This window comes from Heterodontus francisci, chromosome 1 (assembly GCF_036365525.1).
Source record: "Heterodontus francisci isolate sHetFra1 chromosome 1, sHetFra1.hap1, whole genome shotgun sequence".
Taxonomy (NCBI): domain Eukaryota; kingdom Metazoa; phylum Chordata; class Chondrichthyes; order Heterodontiformes; family Heterodontidae; genus Heterodontus; species Heterodontus francisci.
The window spans coordinates 258,503,632-258,525,966 of NC_090371.1; the positions used below are offsets into that span (position 1 = coordinate 258,503,632).

Consider the following 22,335-nt stretch of genomic DNA (forward strand, 5'->3'; position numbering starts at 1 on the left):
TCATCAGAACTCTGGCCTGAAACGTTAACTGTTTATTTTTATGTTCTCTAGGGTTTCTATTTTAAGGTCACCGCTATTTTTCAATATTTATAGCTGGATTCACATGGGGAGCATCAGCAGAATTTGCAGACAGAACAAAAAAGGGTGCAAGTTAGCTGTCATACCATATAAGGGCATTTCGATAAGAAACCTGTAAGTAACTAAAGCATATAAATCCACATCCATATTAATTACACAGCAGAATACTGTAATTAAAATAAACAGAATCTCATGCCTTCTTACCACTCCAAACAAAAAGAGGATAAAATGACTACTGGATTTGTGAAAAGTTAGTTTCAGTCAGCAGAACCAGACTCAACTATGGGACAGTGGGTAGAAGGAAGAAACAAGTTTTCACAAGTTTACAGCTAGCAACATGAGAATTTACACAGCAACAATTCATAACTTTACAAGCAGCTAAATCATAAAAAGAGATATAAAATACAAACTTACAATCAAGTATCAACAAAAGGTAAGAATAGACATTCTATACTCAATTTTAAGTCAACTCCTGGAGTAGTCAGTGACTCATGGTGTAGCATGGGTTTACTGGCAGACCTTCGGTATCTCACCCATGTGCCCATTTTTCCATGTGCCAACAGATTTAACCACAGAATACATCACAGCTTAGCCCAACCTTGCCATACAAACCTCAGGAGTACTCAGAAACTGTAAACCTTGCTGATGAGCTCACTTCTCCCTAGCACTGCGGTACTGAATCCAAGCAGAACACCACTATAGCATCGAAACTGAGATAAGGCAATTCAGCATAGTCTCGGGATTGAATCTGGTGCCTTACTATACAATGTTAGTGAATAGCACTCTTGTCTGAATCAGAAGGTTGTGAGTTCAAGCCCCACTCCAGGGACTTCAGCACAAAATCCAGGCTGACACACTCAGTACAATGTCAGAGAGGCTGTATTTCAGATGAGACATTAAACTAAGGGCCCGGCTGCTCTCTTAGGTGGACAAAAAAGATCCTATGGTGGCACTATTCAAAGAACAGCAGGGGTGCATACAGTATCCTGGGCTTCATTAATTGGGACATAGAGTACAAGAGAAAGGAAGTTATGTTGAACTTGTGTAAGATCAGTCTCAGCTGGAGTACTGCGTCCAGTTCTGGGTGCCACCCTTTAGGAATGACATGAGGGCATTGGAGAGAGTACAGAAAAGATCCACAAGAATGGTTCCAGGGATGAGGAACTTCAGTTATGAAGACAGTTTGGAGAGGTTAGGATTGTTTTCCTTGAAGAGAAGGCTGAGAGGTGATTTGATAGAGGTATTCAAAAATCATGAGGTCTGGACAGAGTAGATAGAGAGAAACTGTTCCCACTCGTGAAAGGATCGTGAACGAGAGGGCACAGATATAAAGTATTTGGTAAGAGAGCAAAAGTGACATGAGGAAAAACTTTTTAAAGGTCTGGAATGCACTGCCTGAGGCTGTGTGGAGGCAGGTTCAATTGAAGCATTCAAAAGGGAATTAGACTGTTAAATGAAAAGGAAGAATATGCAAGGTTATGGGGAGAAGGCGGGGGAATGGAACTGAGTGAATTGCTCTTTCCGAGAGCTGGCGCAGACACAATGGGCCAAATGGCCTCCTTCTGCACTGTAACAATTCTGTGTTCGCCCCAGTGTTCTGGCCAATATTCAACCCTGAACCAACATTACTTTAAAAAAATAAAACTGGTCACTGTCGACTGCTGTTTGTAGGGCTTTGCTGTGTGCAAACTGGCTGCTTCATTTCCTACATTACAACAGTGACTACATTTCAATAAGTAATTTATTGGCTGTAAAGCACTTTGAGACATCCTGAGGTTGTGACAGGTAGTATATAAATGCAAGTCTTATTACAAATGGTGAACTTTGGGATAAAAGTTGTTGGAAGTGTTACATGGAAGCTGGATGTGAGATAACAAACAGATCCCAAATATACAAGCATATAAAAATTGCTTTGCAGATAGGCAGGCAGTTTTGAAAGCTCAACCTCCCAAATGGCAGAATGATGGTTTAATAGGGTGTGACTTGTGCCCATGTGTTCTCAGGGCGTTGGTGGTCAGTTTACATTTTACAATTAATTGCATTGCTCACAAGAAGCTTCTAGTAACCACTCCCCACCTAACGAGGACACAAATGCAGTGCTCTGTGCTGGTAAGCTGCATGGTTTTAGCTGAGTAGACCCCTGCATACACTGTTCCAATAAAGCTTAACATTGACTTGAGGAACAGACCTCGATTTGCGAGTAGGCACTTTACAGCCTTCTGGACTCAACGCTGAGTTCAACAATTTCAGATCATAACTTCTCGTCTCATTTTTTCCAAACAGCAGCATGGTGATGAATCTGCAATTCCCATTTACAACTAGACTTTTTAAAAAAAAACTTGTTCCATTATCATCTTTTGCCATTTAATTTCTCCTGTCTTCCATTCTATCATAGTCCTTCCTACCTGCCCCACTTTCCCTGCCTCTTTACTTACTTAAAACCTGTTATATCTCTAACTTTTCCTAATTCTCATGAAAGGTTATTGACCTGAAACGTTAATTTCTCTCTTCACAGATGCTGCCTGACTTGCTGAGTATTTCCAACTTTTTCTGTTTTTATTAAACACTCCCAATTTGGCTGGGATCTCCCGGATATTTCGCCCTGTACAGGCTGCCAACATAGCAGATCCCAGGATCACAACATCCCCCTTCGATGGAAAAAACCCCAGGATGGCAACCAACTTGAAAACCCAATGAACAGAAAACAGAATTGAAGTCTCATCCTGCTTGCAAGATCAGGCACTGGTGAGAGCAGACAAAAGAAACGCTGGAGATACAGCCAATCTCAGGATATTTGTCTTATCCCATTGACAATGACCATTTTGAAAATAAGGACACCTACAAATCAAGGTCACCTGATGCAAGTCCCTTAGTAAGGTGTTCCTAATTTCCAGTGTAATTGTTGAAGCCTTTTTCAGAGAAGGCCTATGAGGCATTTTCTTTTTTTTTTTAAAAAGAGCGTACCTTTGATATGAACAGAGGAATGAGAAGCACTGAATTCAGAAATTTGAACAAAATTTCCTGAATACTGATTTAAAGATTAATATTTGAATTTCAATGGGATCTGCAGGAAACTTATCTGTAGATTCTGGTTGAACTTTAAAGTGAAGAAATGAATAGCGGAGAGCCAGCATGGATTTGATGGGTTGAATGGCCTCCTTCTGTGCTGTAAATGACTATGACTACTATTTTGACAAGCAAACCCCAAATTAAAAAAGGAACCACAACTAAAACACCTTACATTTGGGAAATAGGTGAAAACTTTTGCATCACCCCTTCAAGAGGGCATCCTGCCAAAAACAGTCAAGACCCCTCTGCGATACCATTTCTGATCATCCCTTTTCAACTTTGTTACAAACTTTTTTTTTTAAATCTACCATTTTCATTCTAAATCTCTCAAATAATTTAAGTCTTCTCAACAAAACTGAAATACTTCTTACGGTAGAACAGGACAACCAGACCAAAGCTGTTGATTACATTCCAGTCATCCATCATGAAGCTATGCTGACATTGTTCTTACACCACTCCTGACTTACAAAGGCAGCAAAACTTGGCATAAAAGACTTAACAGTACAGGAAGGATGTCAAAATTAACATACTACAACTATAGAAGAGTGCTATTCCAATTCATTTGTCCAGAGGATTCCCTACAAATACAGATGGACTTCACAATACGCCCGCCCCAACCCTAACTTCCAACAGACAAGATCAGCTTTGCAATCCAGGGTGGGTGGAGGGATGTGTTGGACGAAAATGTTCTTATTACAATATACAGTGAAGGAAGCAAGAAGTGCAGAATCTGATGAGATAGACAATCTATGACATTTCATAGTCTCCGGAACCCCTCGGGTCCACTGAACAGTTTAAAAGTTTATGCTCTAACGGTAGACCTGCAGTGTACCTAACCGCCCCACCCCCAAAAACTGCTTAGAGTCACTGCCTTCACTTTGGCCTCTGCTTCCTGAATAATGTCAGGAGTGAATGACAACGTCCCTTCCGTAGACTTAAAACCCTTCCTGTCAAAGAGATCGTTTCTTGATTAGAAGGAACAATAATTGTTCACAGTCACCCCGATCCTCCCTCCCGCTCAGACAGCACTCCGGTTAGTCGGAGTTAACTGCACTCGTCGATTAATGGGTCAGTGAAGAGCCGACTGTTGCCACAGGATGAACCGCTCCCAGTCCGAGTGGGAACGCTGAATGGCCCCGGTATTCCCTGTCTGACTGCCCACACCGGGCGGCTTCTACTCACCAGCCGCCGTACCGACCGTTACTCCCCCCGTTGCCGCTCCCCCACTTGGCGCCGCCACCGCCGTTCCCACGTGTGTGTTGATGTCACAGGCGCCCGCGGCCGAATCGGCTTTCCGGAGCGGGGCCCGGCGCCGGAACGCGGGTGTAGAGCCGGACATGAGCTGCAGAAGATCCCGCTGGCGTAATGTTGCGCACAGCCGAGCCGGTGTCTGAAGCATTACCGCCCGTAAGCGAGGCTGCCACTTCCTCTTCTCCCTTGCCTCCCCGCCCGGGACAGCGCGACTCAGCCGCTCCGCCTCCAGCTCGCCTCCGTCCCATTGACGCACAGACGCAGCCACTCCGCCTCCGTCCCATTGACGCACAGACGCAGCCGCTCCGCCTCCGCCCCAGTGACGCACAGACATAGTCGCTCCGCCACCGCCCCAGTGACGCGCAGACGTAGTCGCTTCGCCTCCGCCCCAGTGACGCGCAGGCGCAACCTCCACCTCTGCCTCCTCTACCTCTCATACAGTACGTAGGGGAGGGACGCACCCAGATAAACACTAACATTTAAACGAATAGCCATTTTTCAACGTTTCACCAATGAACTTCAATATATGTATTGATAACTAACAAAGATTTACATTTACGGAAATACACATGTGGTGCTTCCACTTATTTAACACAGAATTTGCGTGCTCACCCTCCCGTGTCGAGGTGTGTGGACTTGTCCATTGGAAAGCCTGGCTGCGGGTATTGAAGTGCTCCCTGTCATGTGACCTTCAAAGAGACAGTGTTGTAGTTAAGCTCGAGTGTAATATTTCAGTAATTAAAGTCAGTCAATTGCTAGACTCTGTAGCAGTCAGTGCTAACTAGCGCTAGTACATGGAACAGTATTCCCTAACATGTTAAATTTTTCCGGATATTTAATCTTGACTGCGATGTGTGCCAAATGACCCTTTACTGATTCTTTTAAAATAACCTTTTACTTTCTGCTCTTCCGAATTTGTGTTTTATAGGAAATAAAGTAATGTTACTGAGCTCCATATAACATACTAGCCTTATCAACTTTTTAAGCCTAACACCCGGACGTTAGTTCTTACACATACTTTTCAGTAGAATTAAATTGGTTTTATATGTTGTCAGTTTCTAAAACCTTTTTAAGGTCCTTGTTCGACATAAAAATGAGAGAAATTGGGATGTGGGGAAAGCTCAAGTGAATTTGGGGCAAATTATTAAAAATCCCTATTTATTTGGAACAGCATTAAACCCACAAAAACAAGAAGGAGTGCTGGAAAGAAAAGTCGTTTTAGTGAAGATCGTAATTAGTGAGACCATTTATATTGGGTATACTCAGTTCATAAACACCACTTTTATACACTTCAGGAGCAGTTCCAAAAGTCCTGTCAAATGTGTGCTCACAACAGTTAATTGTGTTTGCTGAAGATTTAAAGAAATAAGAGGTCATTGACCTGAAACTTGCCAGAATTTTATGGCGGGAGCGGGCCGTTCCTGACACCTGCCTGCCCCACCAATTTTACGTGGGGCGGCAGCAGTGAGAAATGGTCTGCCTGCCCCTGGTCAATCAAGAACCTTAAGTGGCCAATTAACCTCAACGGGTGGACGGCAAAGTCCCCAAGAATGCAGCCAGGTAAAACCAGGCAGCCTTCTTGCGGACTGGAGGGGGAGGGGGAGGGGGAGGGGGAGAGAGAGAGGGGGGGGAGGGAGGGAGAGAGAGAGGGGGGGGGAGGGAGAGAGAGAGGGGGGGGGAGGGAGGGAGAGAGAGAGGGGGGGAGGGAGGGAGAGAGAGAGGGGGGGGGGGGAGGGAGAGAGGGGGGGGGGGAGGGAGGGAGAGAGAGAGGGGGGGGGGGAGGGAGAGGGGGGAGAGGGGGGGGGGGGAGAGAGAGAGAGAGAGAGAGAGGGGGGGGGGAGGGAGAGAGAGAGAGGGGGGGGGAGAGGGGGGGGGGTGGAGAGAGAGGGGGGGGGGTGGAGAGAGAGGGGGGGGTGGAGAGAGAGAGAGAGAGGGGGGGGGAGAGAGAGAGAGGAGGGAGGGGAGAGAGAGAGGGAGGGGAGAGAGGGAGGGGAGAGAGGGAGGGAGGGGGGGGAGGAGAGAGAGGGAGGGGGAGAGAGGGGGGGGGAGAGAGAGAGGGGGGGGGAGAGGGGGGGGGGAGGGGAGAGAGAGGGGGGGGGGAGGGGAGAGAGAGGGGGGGGAGGGGAGAGAGAGGGAGGGGGGGGAAGAGGAGAGAGAGGGGGGGGAGGGGAGAGAGAGGGGGGGGAGAGGGGGGGGAGGGGAGAGAGAGGGGGGGGAGAGGGGGGGGAGGGGAGAGAGAGGGGGGGGGAGGGGAGAGAGAGGGGGGGGAGAGAGGGGGGGGGGAGGGGAGGGGAGAGAGAGGGGGGAGAGAGGGGGGGGGAGGGGAGAGAGGGGGGGGAGGGGAGAGGGGGGGGGAGAGAGGGGGGGGGAGGGGAGAGGGGGGGGGAGAGAGGGGGGGGGAGGGGAGAGAGGGGGGGGAGGGGAGAGAGAGGGGGGGAGGAGGGGAGAGAGGGGGGGGAGGGGAGAGAGAGGGGGAGAGAGAGGGGGGGGAGGGGAGAGAGAGGGGGGGAGAGAGAGGGGGGGGAGGGGAGAGAGAGGGGGGGAGAGGGGGGGAGAGGGGGAGGGGGGGAGAGGGGGAGGGGAGAGAGAGGGGGGGGGAGGGGAGAGAGGGGGGGGGAGGGGAGAGAGGGGGGGGGAGGGGAGAGAGGGGGGGGGGAGGGGAGAGAGGGGGGGGGAGGGGAGAGAGGGGAGGGGAGAGAGGGGGGGGGAGGGGAGAGAGAGGGGGGGGGAGGGGAGAGAGAGGGGGGGGGAGGGGAGAGAGAGGGGGGGGGAGGGGAGAGAGGGGAGGGGAGAGAGGGGAGGGGAGGGGGGAGGGGAGAGGGGGGGGGAGGGGAGAGGGGGGGGATGGGAGAGAGGGGAGGGGAGAGAGGGGAGGGGAGAGAGGGGAGGGGAGAGAGGGGAGGGGGAGAGAGAGGGGGGGAGAGGGGAGGGGGAGAGAGAGGGGGGGAGAGGGGAGAGGGGAGAGAGAGGGGGGGAGAGGGGAGAGGGGAGAGGGGAGAGAGAGGGGAGAGAGAGGGGGGAGAGGGGAGAGAGAGGGGGGAGAGGGGAGAGAGAGGGGGGGGAGAGAGAGGGGGGGAGAGGGGAGAGGGGAGAGGGGGGGGAGAGGAGAGGGAGGAGAGAGGGGGAGGGGGAGGGGAAGGGGGAGGAGAGAGGGGGAAGGGGAGGGGAGAGAGGGGGAAGGGGAGGGGAGAGAGGGGGGGAGAGGGAGAGAGGGGGAGGGGGAGGGGGAGGGGAGAGAGGGGGAGGGGGAGGGGGAGGGGAGAGAGGGGGAGGGGGAGGGGAGAGAGGGGGAGGAGAGAGGGGGGAGGGGGAGGGGAGAGAGGGGGAGGGGGAGGAGAGAGGGGGGAGGAGAGAGGGGGAGGAGAGAGGGGGAGGGGGAGGAGAGAGGGGGAGGGGAGGAGAGGGGGAGGAGGGGGGAGGAGAGAGGGGGAGGGGAGGGGAGGGGAGGAGAGAGAGGAGGGAGAGGGGGGAGGAGGGGGGGGAGGAGGAGGGAGAGGGGGGAGGAGGAGGGAGAGGGGGGGGAGGAGGAGGGAGAGGGGGGGAGGAGGAGGGAGAGGGAGAGGGGGGGAGGAGGAGGGAGAGGGGGGGAGGAGGGGGGGAGGAGGAGGGAGAGGAGGGGGGGAGGAGGAGGGAGAGGAGGGGGGGAGGAGGAGGGAGAGGAGGGGGGGAGGAGGAGGGAGAGGAGGGGGGAGGAGGAGGGAGAGGAGGGGGGGAGGAGGAGGGAGAGGAGGGGGGGGAGGAGGAGGGAGAGGAGGAGGGAGAGGAGGGGGGGGAGGAGGAGGGAGAGGAGGGGGGGGAGGAGGAGGGAGAGGAGGGGGGGAGGAGGAGGGAGAGGGGGGGGAGGAGGAGGGAGAGGAGGGGGGGGAGGAGGAGGGGGGGGAGGAGGAGGGAGGGGCCCTCCTGATCAGGCATTATGTTCGCCATGGAGGGCCGGCCCCACTGCATCCCCCCCCCAACCAACAAACACCCCAGCCTTGCTGGGGCCCAGTGAAGCCCCAAAAACTTACCTGAGTTCCATGGCTGTCCTTCACCTCTCCCAGTGGTGCTGCTGGGACTAAGAGCTGCTGGCCCGCTGACTGGCCGGCAGTTCCATTAGGCGGGACTTCCTGCCTCAAGGAGGTGGAAGTCCCACCCAAGACCATTTAAAGGCCCGGGGAGCGGAAAAATCCTGGTGTAGCTCCCCAGGCACAGCGGAGGCGGACTCGCCCTTGACTTTTCAGCCGACGGGCAGGGTTCCTGCCCATCGTTAAATTCTAGCCCCTATGTCTGTTTCTCTCTCCACAGTTGCTGCTTGACCTGCTAAGTATTCCCTGTACTTTCTGTTTTTATTTGCTGAAGTTTATTGGTCTAGAATCTTGGACTCAGTCACGTCAGGAAAGTGTTCTTCCAGTATCAGCTAAAGTAAGTGGAATTTGGAAAGTCTGCATGGTACACTTTCTAAAACTCAGTAGGTGCTATGTCCTCAGTGGCTGGAGCAGATATGGCCACATTAGTGTGGAATTAACTTTTTCTATGTGCTTTGTTTTTGCCACGAACAGTCACATGTCAATACTCATTGAGTTTTGAACACAAAGCAGTTTTTTTGTGATGGGCATCAAACAGTACGATCAGTTTCCAGAGTGAACGCGTTTGGACACATCATGTGATATGAGTCATAATGCTATTCCACTTTTATCACTTCTCCCAACAAAAGACTGGAATTCTCTTGTTTCTCTTACACAGATAATGACAACATTGACAGGCAAAGCATTGTTCTTTCTCAGATTTGTGTAGCTCTGCTCTAAGTTCGGCTAAGATTTTGATCGTCAGGATGTGATGAATATCAGTATTAGGAACATAGGAACAGGTCATTCAGCCCATCGAGCCTGCTCCGCCATTCATGGCTGATCATCTACCTCAATGCCACTTTCACATGCTATCCCCATATCCCTTGATGTCTGCATTCATGAACTTCATAGGATCTGTAGACTTGCCCTTCATGGCCTTATAGGCTTGCTTACAAATTGCATTTCTCCTTCATAACTTTGTCTGCATTCTGGTATTCTGTGAGCATGTTCAAAGAATGGATAACACTGGAACCAACACGCCAGTTAGTATCCGTGGAGAGGACAGCTCAGTTAACATTTTGGGTGCGGTTCCTTTGGAACTGGAACATGAAAGGTAGACAGGCATATTAATACAATCAGAAAAAAGGGAGATGGGAAAGTATGTGTGTATATTTTATATGCACACATGCAGACAAACCCAGGGAGGAATCTTGAATGAAATAATGTAGCACAAGTGTCCGCCGATGTGCTTGAGGCCTTCCATGACCAGTGGTTACTGGTTACGTTTGGGAAGAAAAATGGCCACAGCTGGCGGACCACCATTGTGGAGGGGAAACCACTCCACAGGGATGGCCTGTGTCCAGGTACGGGGTGGGGGCAGCCTCAAAGTCAGCCTGGAGTGCTGGACTCCCCCACCACCCCTCACCCCAGTCTGTCACTGGGAGGCCGCCTCCAGGCAGCTGCTGTTCTCTGGATGCTGCAGGGGGCCAATGGGAAAATTCCAGTCAGCCTCTGATCATTGGCCTTTTAATCACCTTAACAAGCTAACTGCCACTTGCGGGTAGCTGTACTGCCTCCTATGCGGCCTCCAGGAAAATGGCCTGGTGGTGGGATGTCGCCAGCTGGCAGCACAAAATTATGCGTCTGCTCAGCTATGTTCCTGCCCCCATATCGAGACGATAAAAAGTGCCAGCTTAGTTTCTATCTCAGTTCCTAGAATGGGACTTGAGCCCACGACTTTCTGGCTCAAAGACAGATGAGATATTGATTCAAATGCTTGAATTGAACTTCATTGGAACAATGCACAAGGCCAATGACACAGAGGTCAGAGTGAGAATGGGATTAACGAGTTAAAGTGGCAAGGCACAGGTAGCTCAGGGTTGCACTTGAAGATGAAATAGAGTTGTTTGACAAAGTGGTTACCTAATCTGCATTTGGTTTCCCCAACATAGAGGAGACTGCACCGTGATTGGCAAAAGTAACACAACTTGCAAACAGATTAACATAAATGGAGGTATGTTTATTATCACATCAACATAGTTTACAGTTTAACACCAAAATTAATGTTTTTAGGAACAAAGAAATTGCTAGATGAAAAAAGACCAAGGTACATTTGGCCTGCCTTCCATCGCTCTGGTAGTGGGATGATGCAATAATAGTGGAGTTGTTGACTAATAAGTGACACTTTCTAGCTCGCTGCATATATCCTTTATATTCATTTTGTGCTGAGTGCTGAGTTATCTGCTCTGAGTTTGGGTGTCGATGGGAGTTAGAATCAACCTTGATATCCTTGGAAAGTGTGTGTCAGGTGAGGACAGCATGAAATCCACACAGGGTAGAAGTGGCAGATTCCCTTCCCTAAAGGACATTAGTTGGACTTTTATTACAATCGGACAGCTTTCATGGCCATTTTCTTCTGGTGCCGGCCTACAATTATTGAACTTAGTTTCACAACTTGTCATGAGGGGGATTTAAACTCCTGTCGGATAAGTGAAACAATATTCTTGCCATCAGAGACTGTGATATCCTTTTGGATTGAGCTTTCAACTAAAAATCCCAATAGTGCCAAAAACAACAAATGATGTTTAAATTTGGCCCAGCATTTTTGGGTGTGACTGTGGGAAGGCAGATGCAACTGAAATCTGTCTTCATTTCATAAATAAATACTATAGGAATGAATTTCCTTGCTGTTTCTGGCACACTTATCGTAGGAATTGCACAGAAAACGTTTTTTTCCAAGGGCTTTTGGGTGGATGTTGTTTCTGCTGTGTTTCCACCATTAAACGGTTCCCCCTAAATTTCCTCATACATCTGCAGCTCTCCAGTGACTCACCTGCAAAGTCATTACTGGCTTCACAGTGAGAGCCAATGGCAAAGCAGCTTTGAGTCTCCTGGATTTGGGTAAGTAACTATGTCAGCCAGTGGTTCATTTGGTAGCACTGCAAGTCAGAAGGTTGTAGGTTCAACTACCACTCCAGAGACTGGAGCACAACAATCTAGGCTGACACTCCAGTGCAGTACTGAGGGAGTGCTGCATTGTCAGACATTCCGTGTTTCAGGTGAAATGTTAAAACCAAGGCTTGTCTGCAAATTCAGGTGGACGTAAAAGGTCCTATAGCACTATTTTGAAGAAGAGGAGGGGAATTAATCCCTCAAGCAACATCACTAAAAGAGATTATCTGGTCATTGTCAGTCACATTGCTGTTTATGGGAGCTTGCTGTGTGCAAATTGGCTACCATGGTTTCCTACATTGCAACAATAACTATACTTCAAAAGTACTTCATTGGTTGTAAAGCACTTTGGGACATCCTGAGGTTATGAAAGGCACTTTATAAATGCAAGTCTTTCTTTCTTTACATTGAGTTCCATGATCAATTGCTCAAAGCAGAAGTGAGGTGTTTCTGAAACAGAACAGTCTGGATTTCTGCAGGTGGGACATGATTTTTGAAGTTTTTGTTATTGCCATTCTGCCTTTCGACACCTGCAATATTGCTTCGCACAGCATCAGAGAACGGGCAGATTTTCAAATTCCGAACCTCAGCACCACCTACCCACAATCAAGGCTTCTTAGAAGCAGGTATGACACTCCCTATGGATAATATCCTCATGCTTCTCCTACCTGCCTCCTGAGGACCAGGATCACAGGATGCAGTTGACTGTTCCTGCGTTACAAAAGGCCCATGTGATTGAGGTCGGCATCGTGTTGTGACAGTTTGTTCCTTGGAAGTTTGGTGCCACCTCCTATGTTCGCTGATGGAGGGCTATGAGGGGAATGGCTAGGGGCCTGGCTAGTGCTGCTGCCCTGAGAGATGGCAGTATCATGCAGCTGTGACTCCTGAGTGGTTTGGTCCTCATCATCTTTTTCACCATCACTTTTTTTCTTCTGTGCTGTCCATTACTGTAGTGAATCTGAAAGAAAGGCAAGTGAAAGATAAGAATGGGTGAGCATCACCCCTTGGGATTAAGAGGGAGAGAAGGTTGTATCTGGCTAGTACTTCACAGGAATGCTAGGGCAACAATATTGGTGCTCAGTTAGAAACTTGGTGTCAGTAAGATGCCTCCAACAACACCATCTTCTATAGCTAGAGCTGAGTGTCTAACTTCAAGCTCCCTGGTCTTCTCCTCAAAGGGGATTAGATACCTAAGGTTGGGGAACCTACCTCTTCCAGTGTTCTACCTGTAGCAGACATTGTGTACCAATTGGTCCTGCAAGAAGATAGAGTGACTGAGGATAAGGTTAACAGTGAGGAGTAGGTAAACATAGAAACATAGAAAATAGGAGTAGGAGTAGGCCATTCAGCCCTTCGAGCCTGCTCCGCCATTCATTATGATCATGGCTGATCATCCAACTCAATAACCTGTTCCCGCTTTCTCCCTATACCCTTTGATCCCTTTAGACCCAAGAGCTATATCTAACTCCTTCTTGAAAACATACAATGTTTTGGCCTCAACTGCTTTCTGTGGTAGAAAATTCCACAGGCTCACCACTCTCTGGGTGAAGAAATTTCTCCTCAACTCAGTCCTGAAAGGTTTACCCCATATCCTTTGACTATGACCCCTGGTTCTGGACTCCCCCACCATCAGGAACATCCTTGCTGCATCTACCCTGTCAAGTCCTGTTAGAATTTTATAGGTTTCTATGAGAACCCCCCCTCACTCTTCTGAACTCCAGCGAATATAATCCTAACCGACTCAATCTCTCCTCATACGTCAGTCCCGCCATCCCAGGAATCAGTCTGGTAAACCTTTGCTGCACTCCCTCTATAGGGAGCAAGAACATCCTTCCTCAGATAAGGAGACCAAAACTGCACACAATATTCCAGGTGTGGCCTCACCAAGGCCCTGTATAATTGCAGCAAGACAGCCCTGCTCCTGTACTTGAATCCTCTCGCTATGAAGGCCAACATACAATTTGCCTTTTTTACCACCTGTTGGACCTGCATGCTTACCTTCAGCGACTGGTGTACAAGAACACATAGGTTTCGCTGCATATTCCCCTCTCTCAGTTTATAGCCATTCAGATAATAATCTGCCTTCCTGTTTTTGCTACCAAAGTGGATAACCTCACATTTATCCACATTATACTGCATCTGCCATGCATTAGCCCACTCACTCAACTTGTCCAAATCACCCTGAAGCCTCTCTGCATCCTCCTCACAACTCACCCTCCCACCCAGTTTTGTGTCATCTGCAAATTCGGAGATATTACATTTAGTTCCCTCATCTAAATCATGAATATATATTGTGAATAGCTGGGGTCCTAGTACTGATCACTGCAGTACCCCACTAGTCATTGCCTTCCATTTGGAAAAAGACCCATTTATCCCTACCCTTTGTTTCCTGTCTGCCAACCAATTTTCTATCCATCGCAATACACTATCCCCAATCCCATGCGCTTTAATTTTACATGCTAATCTCTTATGTGGGACTTTGTCGAAAGCCTTCTGAAAGTCCAAATAAACCACATCCACTGGCTCCCCCTCATCAACTCTACTAGTTACATCCTCGAAGAATTCTAGTAGATTTGTCAAGCATGATTTCCCTTTCGTAAATCCATGCTGACTCTGCCCGATTCTACCACTGTTCTCTAAGTGCTCTGCTATCAAATCTTTGATAATGGACTCTAGAATTTTCCCACTACCGATGGCAGGCCGACTGGTCTATAATTCCCTGCTTTCTTTCTACCTCCTTTCTTAAATAGTGGGGTTACATTAGCTAGCCTCCAATCTGTAGGAACTTTTCCAGAGTCTATAGAATCTTGGAAGATGACCACCAATGCCTCCACTCTTTCTAGGGCCACTTCCTTAAGTACTCTGGGATGCATACCATCAGGCTCTGGGGATTTATCGGCCTTCAATCCCATCAATTTCTCTACTAATACTGATTTCTTTCAGTTCAAGCTATGGATAGACCACATCTGGAGTACTCTGTTCAGTTCTGGGCCTCGCTCCTCAAGAAGGATATATTGACTTTGGTAGGAGTGCAGTACAGATTCACTGGAATTATATTTTTTTATTCGTTCTTGGGATGTGGGTGTCTCTGGCTAGTGCCAGCATTTACTGCCCATTCCTAATTGTCCTTGAGGTGGTGATGAGCCGCCTTCTTGAACTGCTGCAGCCCATGTAGTGTAGGTACGCCCACAGTGCTTTTTTCTGTGGCGGTTTGATACAACTGAGATGCTTGCTACACCATTTCAGAGGGTAGAGAGAGTCAACCACAGTGCATTAGCATTTTATTTCAGATTTATTAATTGAAGTTAAATTGCCCCAGCTGCCATGGTGGGATTTGAACTCATGTCTCTGGAGCATTAGCCTGGGCATCTGGATTACTAGCCCAGTAATATTACCACTATTTACCAGCGTTAAAAGGGTTAAATTATAAGGATAGGTTGCATGGATGAGGCTTGTATTCCCTTGAGTATAGAAGACCAATGGGTAGTCTAATTGAGATATTTAAGTTGATTAAAGGATTTAATCAGGTAGATAGAGCGAAATTATTTCCTCTGATGGGGGAGTCCAGAACAAGGGGCTATAACTTTAAAATTTGAGCTAGGTTATTCATGGGTGATGCCAGGAACCACTTCTTCACACGGTGTAGTGGAAATCTGAAGCTATTGCACCCAGAAACTGCTGAGGCTGGATAATTTGACAATTTCAAACCTGAGATTGACAGATTTTTGTTAGCTAAGAGTATTAAGGCATATGGAATTAAAGTGGCTGAATCGAGTTGAGATACAGATCAGCTCTGATCTAATTGAATGGTGGGACAGGTTTTAGTAGATGAATGACTTATTTCTGTTCCCATGTTCGAAGAGATAAAGTAAGAGATGTGGGGGTATGAGGTTATTAAAATGGAGGAAGGGGTTTGAGAGTTGTGCATGTAAATAATTGCTCTGGGGGAATTTGGATAGCCATAGTGCAAGAAGCTAAGTTGGAGATCTCCATAACTGTGCAGCTGTGTGAAGGGTGAATTCAGCAAATCTTGTTTTAAGAGGTTGAACTGGTGCCCAAGGTAGGCAATTTAAAAAGGGAGAGATGTGCAATGTATTACCTTGCCTGACCTGCTGAGGATGTGTAACTTTTTGCAGTACTGATCTGCAGTTCTGAGGGTGAGAGTTGGCACTCTGCAACCTCCTTACATGTTGTGTGTTTTTTTGTAGTAGTAGTGTAGCTAGGCTGTTGTTGATAAAGTCTCGGAGTCTGGATAAAGTCAACTAATAACTCTTTTATTATTTACACATCTCTAGTTACACTCTACTCAAGCCTCTCTAGCTACCATCCTTCGTGTTGCTACTCTCTTCTTCCAAAGCCCATTACCATGTGACTATTATATCATCATCACTATAGTTGGAGGGGTTGCTCTCACTGTCTCCAGCATTAACCCTTTCAAGTTGAAGTGGGAGCAGTAGGGCAACATTAGTTGATTATTTAGCATTAGGATACGTTAACAGTCTTCGAAGGAAGATGGAAGCACCGTAGTGTGGGGAACCAGGGCATGATGGGATGCGTGGAAATGGTCATGGGAAGTTGTACAACCAAGAGACTAATTGCCTCCACATCTGTTTAAACATCAAAGAGAGAAGAGTGTGACTTCAGGAGACATAGGGTGCCATAAAGTATGAGAAATACCAAGCCTCAACGATAGGGAGGAGACAACAGAGGAATGATTAGTTGGGCAATACAATCCAGTTTATTGATCAAGCTGCAGCTTTGGAATGTGTTGGGGGTAGTGTGGACAAATGAGTAATGGTGTTTGTATCTTATAAATGTGAGTTTTAAATTCTATTTCGCTGAGAAACAGTTTGGCTGACTAGGGTGTTTCTCCCTTGCACCATGCTTGAAATAAACTTTTTTTTACTTTAATCCCGTGGACTCGAGACAATTTATTTTCTCCACAACAAAGTCCTTATACTGCATCTCCCCCAAGTCTTTATCCATACATTTTCTTTAACATATGTATATTCTTAACTTAACCTACTACCCTTTCTCCTCCCAAGTCTCTGACTTCACAGATTTAGTCTAAGAGGTTTCACGACTCTCCCTGATCTTGTTCTAGTCTGACTGGGGTGACCAGTCGTCTTTCTTGTAAGTCTGGATTGCTGACTTGGTGGATGTTTACTAAGGATTTTAGTATCCTGTTTGCTCTGGGTTTCTTCATCATCATCTGAGTCTTCCAAATAAACGATTGACTGTTGCTTCTGGGGAATGGGGATAATATTACTATGAATGTTTCCTTCTATTGTGTGTACCACATACAATCTCTGGTCGTTTCCATCTCCGTGGATTACAATACCTTCCCTTTCTAGGTCTTGTACCCATACTCTTTGACCTTCATTCAGTTTCAGTAAGTCTCTGGCATGAAATCTTTTGTTGTAATTTCGAGTTTGTTGCCTTCTATAAGAGTTTTCTCTGTCTCTTAGTCTTCATAGTCCCTGGACATTCAATTCTGGAAGCAATGTTTTAGGCAACATAGGAAGTTGTGTTCTTATCTTCCTGCCCATCAGTAACTCTGCAGGTGATAGTCCACACATCAGCGGTGTAGATCAATATATCAGAAGTGACGTTGGAAGGTCTTGATTCTTCATCAATAAGGACTTTATGGTTCTTAAACCTCTTTCTGCTTCACCATTCAACTGTGGATAACATGGTGAACTTGTGAGATGTTGAAATTCCATTCTTGTTGCAAACTGTGTGAAAGATTCATTTGCAAACTATGGTCTGTTGTCTGACAGTACTTTATCAGGGACACCAAGTGTCACAATGATGTATTGTAGAACTCTCATAACTGTTGTTGTTGAATATAACCTTCTCACTTCTATCCATCTTGAGAAATAATCAATGATTACTATGCAGGACTTTCCGTTGAACATGAATAAATCCATACCTGGATGTTCCCACGGTCTGGTTGGAAATTGAGTAGTTATCAGAGGGTCATGCTGTTCTGGTATTTATATTGCACAGTTCTGGCAGTTCTGGACCACATTTTTGATGAATTTGGATATTCCTGGCCACCACACTGATGATTGTGCCCTTGCTCTGCATTTTGTTATTCCCATGTGGCCTTGATACAGACATTCCAAGATATCTGATCTAACTGAACTGGGAATGACTAGTCTGTCATTATAAACTAGCAAGTCATGGATGATGTGAAGTATTTTCTATATTCATAGAAAGTTTTCATTGTCTTCCCACAAGGACGTTCCTGTGGCCACCCTTGTGTGTAATACTGCCTTCTACAAATACATTCTTCATCGCTTTTTTGGGCATGACAAATTTCTTGCAGTTTCTATATACTTGCCAGCCATTGTTATACAGCATTTTGCGAATATGACTATATCTCGTCCACAAAATTCACATCTTGTAGTGTCAGATGGTCTACTGTCACTCTTGGTAACGTATCAGTGGACTTTTGCATCTTTCCCTGGACATATGCAGTCTCATACATATATTCATCAATCATAATTGAAATCTTTGGATTCTTGAAGACATTTTTGTGATTTCCTTCTCATCCAACAACGATACCAAAGGTCTTTGGTCTGTCTCGATGACGACTCTCAATCCAACAATGTGATTGGAAAACTTCTCACATGCCTATGTGATGGCAAGTGTTTCTTTTTCAATTACCGCATACCTTGACTCTGTCTTACACAAAGCTCTAGATGTGTAGTATATTGGTCTGCGAGAACCATCAGGTTGCTCCTGGAAAAGGACTGGCCCTAACCCCATGGAGGAGGCGTCTGCAGCTATCGTTGTTGATAGTATACGGTTATAGTGTGCCAAGATGTCCGGCGACATGAGCATTTCTTTAAACTGCCGGAATGCTTGTTCTTGATGTGAACTCCAACATCACGCTTGATCTTTTTTCAGAAGTTATCTTAGTGGTTCTGTTATCTGCACTAGATGAAGTAGAAATTTGGCTAACTGATTCACCATTCCAAGGAATGTTTGGAGCTGCCGAACGGAAGTAGGAGTAGGGAATTCTGTAATGGCTCATGTCTTCTGTGGGTCTGCCATTACTGATTACTATGTGTCCCAAGAAACTAACTGATGTCTTGGAGAGTTTGCACTTCTTGTTCAGTGTTAGCCCTGCTTCTTGAAGCTGTTGTAAAACTGCTCGAACTCTTTGGTCATGTTCCTCTACTGATTTCCCACGTACCAGGCTGTCATCCATGTGACAAATAACTCTCTTGAGCCCTTCCAAGATGTTAGACATAGGACCTTTGGAAGATCTCTGGTGCAGAAGCTATCCCAAACAGTAACCGATTGAAACAAAACCTTTTGAATGGGGTTATAAATGTGGTTAGTAATCTAGAGGTCTCATCTAAGGGAACCCACCATTGACAGCGAGTTTGGTAAACATGATGCTCTGAGACAATTTTGCCAAGCTGTCATCCACTGTGGAGATCGGATGAATTTCATGCACCACTGTTTTGTTAAGCTGAATTAAATCCACATAGATATGAAGAGTACCATTTTGTTTTGAGACTGGAACCATAGCTGAACACCACCTCATTGGTTTCGTAACAGGAGAAATGACTCCCAGCCTGGTCATCTCTTCCAACTGGTCTTGAACTTGGTTCATCAATGGGCATCTTTCTGGGTGCAAAGATACATACTGGTCTGGCATCTTCTTTAAGTGTGATTCTATATTCTGTCTTCAGTCTTCCGAGACCTGAGAAAAGTTTTGGATAGTCTGCTTCAAAGTGATTGTTTACCTGTGTCTGTTTGACTTCATCAGTCTTCTTGATCAGATGCAGGTCTAAGCCCGCTTTTCTGCTTCACAAGGAAAATTCTTGGTTTTGCAAGATGTATAGATGTCTCTAGATGCAGAAATCAACAAGCGCATGGGAAAGGCTTCCACTGCTATGTCCAGACTGGCCAAGAGAGTGTGGGAAAATGGCGCACTGACACGGAACACAAAAGTCCGAGTGTATCAAGCCTGTGTCCTCAGTACCTTGCTCTATGGCAGCGAGGCCTGGACAACTTATGTCAGCCAAGAGCGATGTCTCAATTCATTCCATCTTCGCTGCCTCCGGAGAATACTTGGCATCGGGTGGCAGGACCGTATCTCCAACACAGAAGTCATCGAGGCGGCCAACATCCCCAGCTTGTACACACTACTGAGTCAGTGGCGCTTGAGATGGCTTGGCCATGTGAGCCGCATGGAAGATGGCAGGATCCCCAAAGACATATTGTACAGCGAGCTCGCCACTGGTATCAGACCCACCGGCCGTCCATGTCTCCGCTTTAAATACATCTGCAAACGCGACATGAAGTCCTGTGACATTGATCACAAGTCGTGGGAGTCAGTTGCCAGCGCTCGCCAGAGCTGGCAGACAGCCATAAAGGCGGGGCTAAAGCGTGGCGAGTCAAAGAGACTTAGCAGTTGGCAGGAAAAAAGACAAAAGCGCAAGGGGAGAGCCAACTGTGTAACAGCCCCGACAAACAAATTTTTCTGCAGCACCTGTGGAAGAGCCTGTCACTCTAGAATTGGCCTTTATAGCCATTCCAGGCGCTGCTCCACACACCACTGACCACCTCCAGGCGCTTACCCATTGTCTCTCGAGATAAGGAGGCCAAAGAATATAGGATTTCCATAATTTGTCTCCCTCTATATTGGAGACTTGCTTGAAGCTTACCCTTCACTTTCAGTTGGGTCCCACCTGGACAATGCAACTGTGTGTCTGCTGTTTGTGGGCAATATCTCATCAACCATGGCTCTTGGTCTGACAGAACTGTGACACTAGCACCTGTGTCCAATTTGAAATTCATTAGATGTCCATTTACATAAATGTCCGCCATCCTTGATGTGGGTCATTAATTTCTCCTAGGAAATCCCTGGTTCCTTTTCTGCTGGAAGTTGATGCATTTCATTCACCGCTCTTTGTGTGACAGTCTTTTGCTTTGCGATTTGGAGTGAAGAGGTCTTGCTCTGACACATTTTTCCATAATGGCCTGTCTTTTTACAGTTGAAACATTCCGATTTACGAGCAGGACGCTGCTCCTGTCTGTGGGTCTTCCTGGCTCCACAGCACTGGCACGGTTTCCCTGTGTCATGCACCTTCTCACCTGCATGTGTCTTCTTCTGTATAGATTGCCTCTCCGTCTATGGCTTCAAGAACTGTACAGTCATTGGATTTCTTCTAATCTATGGCTCCTCTTCAGCCCACAGAATGGCTCTAGTTTGTGTTCAGACTTCTGACTGTGGCACCATCTGAATTGCCTTCTCAAGTGTAAGGTCATCTTTTGACTGTAGGAGATCTGATAAAGACTCATCGGCTATCCCCACAACTATTTGGTCCCTTATCAGTTCCACCTTCAATTCTCCATAGTCACATCCCTCAGCCAATCTGTACAGATCATTTATAAAAGAATCTATGGATTAGCCTATCTTCTGGACTCGCTTGTTAAATTTTGCTCTTTCCAGAATGTTGTTGGTGCTTAAATTGAAATATTTGTTGAAGGCTTGAAGCACATCCTCAAATTTATCAGAAGTCTCGTTTATTCCTTGCCTCACAATCACGTCATCTGCAATTGCACCCTTAGAATATAAAAGGGTATTTACTTGTTCTGCTTTATTTTTTTTTATTTTTTAGAGATACAGCACTGAAACAGGCCCTTCGGCCCACCGAGTCTGTGTTGACCAAGAACCACTCATTTATACTAACCCTACAGTAATCCCATATTCCCTACCACCTACCTACACTAGGGGCAATTTATAATGGCCAATTTACCTATCACCTGCAAGTCTTTGGCTGTGGGAGGAAACTGGAGCACCCGGCAAAAACCCACGCAATCACAGGGCGAACTTGCAAACTCCGCACAAGCAGTACCACAGAATTGAACCCGGGTCCCTGGAGCTGTGAGGCTGCGGTGCTAACCGCTGCGCCACAGTATGCAGCTGGGAAGCTATCTTAAATTGTAGGAATCTTTTTCTCAATAAGGACTAATTTTGTACCTAATTTGGTCCTTCCTGATCGTGGAAGCTTTCAAGCATTCTAAATTTCAAATCCATTTTGTTTTGTCAGGCTTTTTAGGGTGTTCCCCTTCCTTTTTTAAATTGTTTCGACTTTAATGGAGGTGTTTGCACACTTTCTGGGGGTTTCCTGTGCTTTCCAGGCGTTCCTGCGCTTTCTTTCCACTGTCTGGTTGAGTAATGGCTGCTAACTCTGCCTGACTCCCGAGTCGCCTTTTCGCTAGAGATTGATCTCTCTCCCTGTTTTTCCAACCCAGTGCACCGTTATCCAACAACGTCCCCTTTAAAAATTCTCTCATTCGATCCTGGTCTGTTGCCCAGCACTGCGACTCAGCACCCAGTTGCTGGACCTGGATATTTCAATGCAGACGCTTCTGTGGTGCATTCTGAATGCCTGCACAGCTGATTCACTGACTGCTGGTGTCTTCTTCGGCTATGGAACAGCTCTTTGCAGTATCCCGACAAGATCTGCTGTTCTCTTGGTGCTACTTCACCAAGTAAGGTGTTTTCAGTACTTTCTGGTCGTTTTCACTGGTGCCACCATATTGTGTATTGTTGTTGTAGTTGTAGCGTAGCTAGGGCATTGTTGATAAAGTCTCCACTAATAACTCTCTACAAGCCTCTCTAACTACCATCCTTTGTACTGCTACTCTCTTCTTCCAAAGCCCATTCCTATGTGACTATTATGTCATCATCAATACAGTGGGAGGTGTTGCTCTCCCTGTCTCCAGCATTAACCCTTTCAGGTCCTTATGCTGCACTACAGATGACACAAGTGATAATTCTGAGTGACATTGTGGCACCCACGACCCAGACTGTTTGCCCTACCTTCAATGTTCTCCAGGAGGATACACTGCCACAGTCAACTTTCTGGTTTTATTTTGTTTGAATCGGGTAAATGGCAGATCCCTGGCT

General features: G+C 47.0%; 1 protein-coding gene across 1 annotated transcript in view; it reads right to left on the bottom strand.

Annotated features, from left to right (window-relative positions):
- The window catches only part of LOC137375978 (nocturnin-like), a 35,156-nt gene extending 30,471 nt beyond the window's left edge, over positions 1-4,685 (bottom strand). The window contains exon 1 of the mRNA XM_068043815.1: positions 4,330-4,685. Coding sequence (XP_067899916.1) covers positions 4,330-4,546 — 217 coding nt within the window. The 5' untranslated portion in view covers positions 4,547-4,685. The remainder of the gene's footprint in view (positions 1-4,329) is intronic.
- Between the last annotated feature and the right edge of the window lie 17,650 nt (positions 4,686-22,335).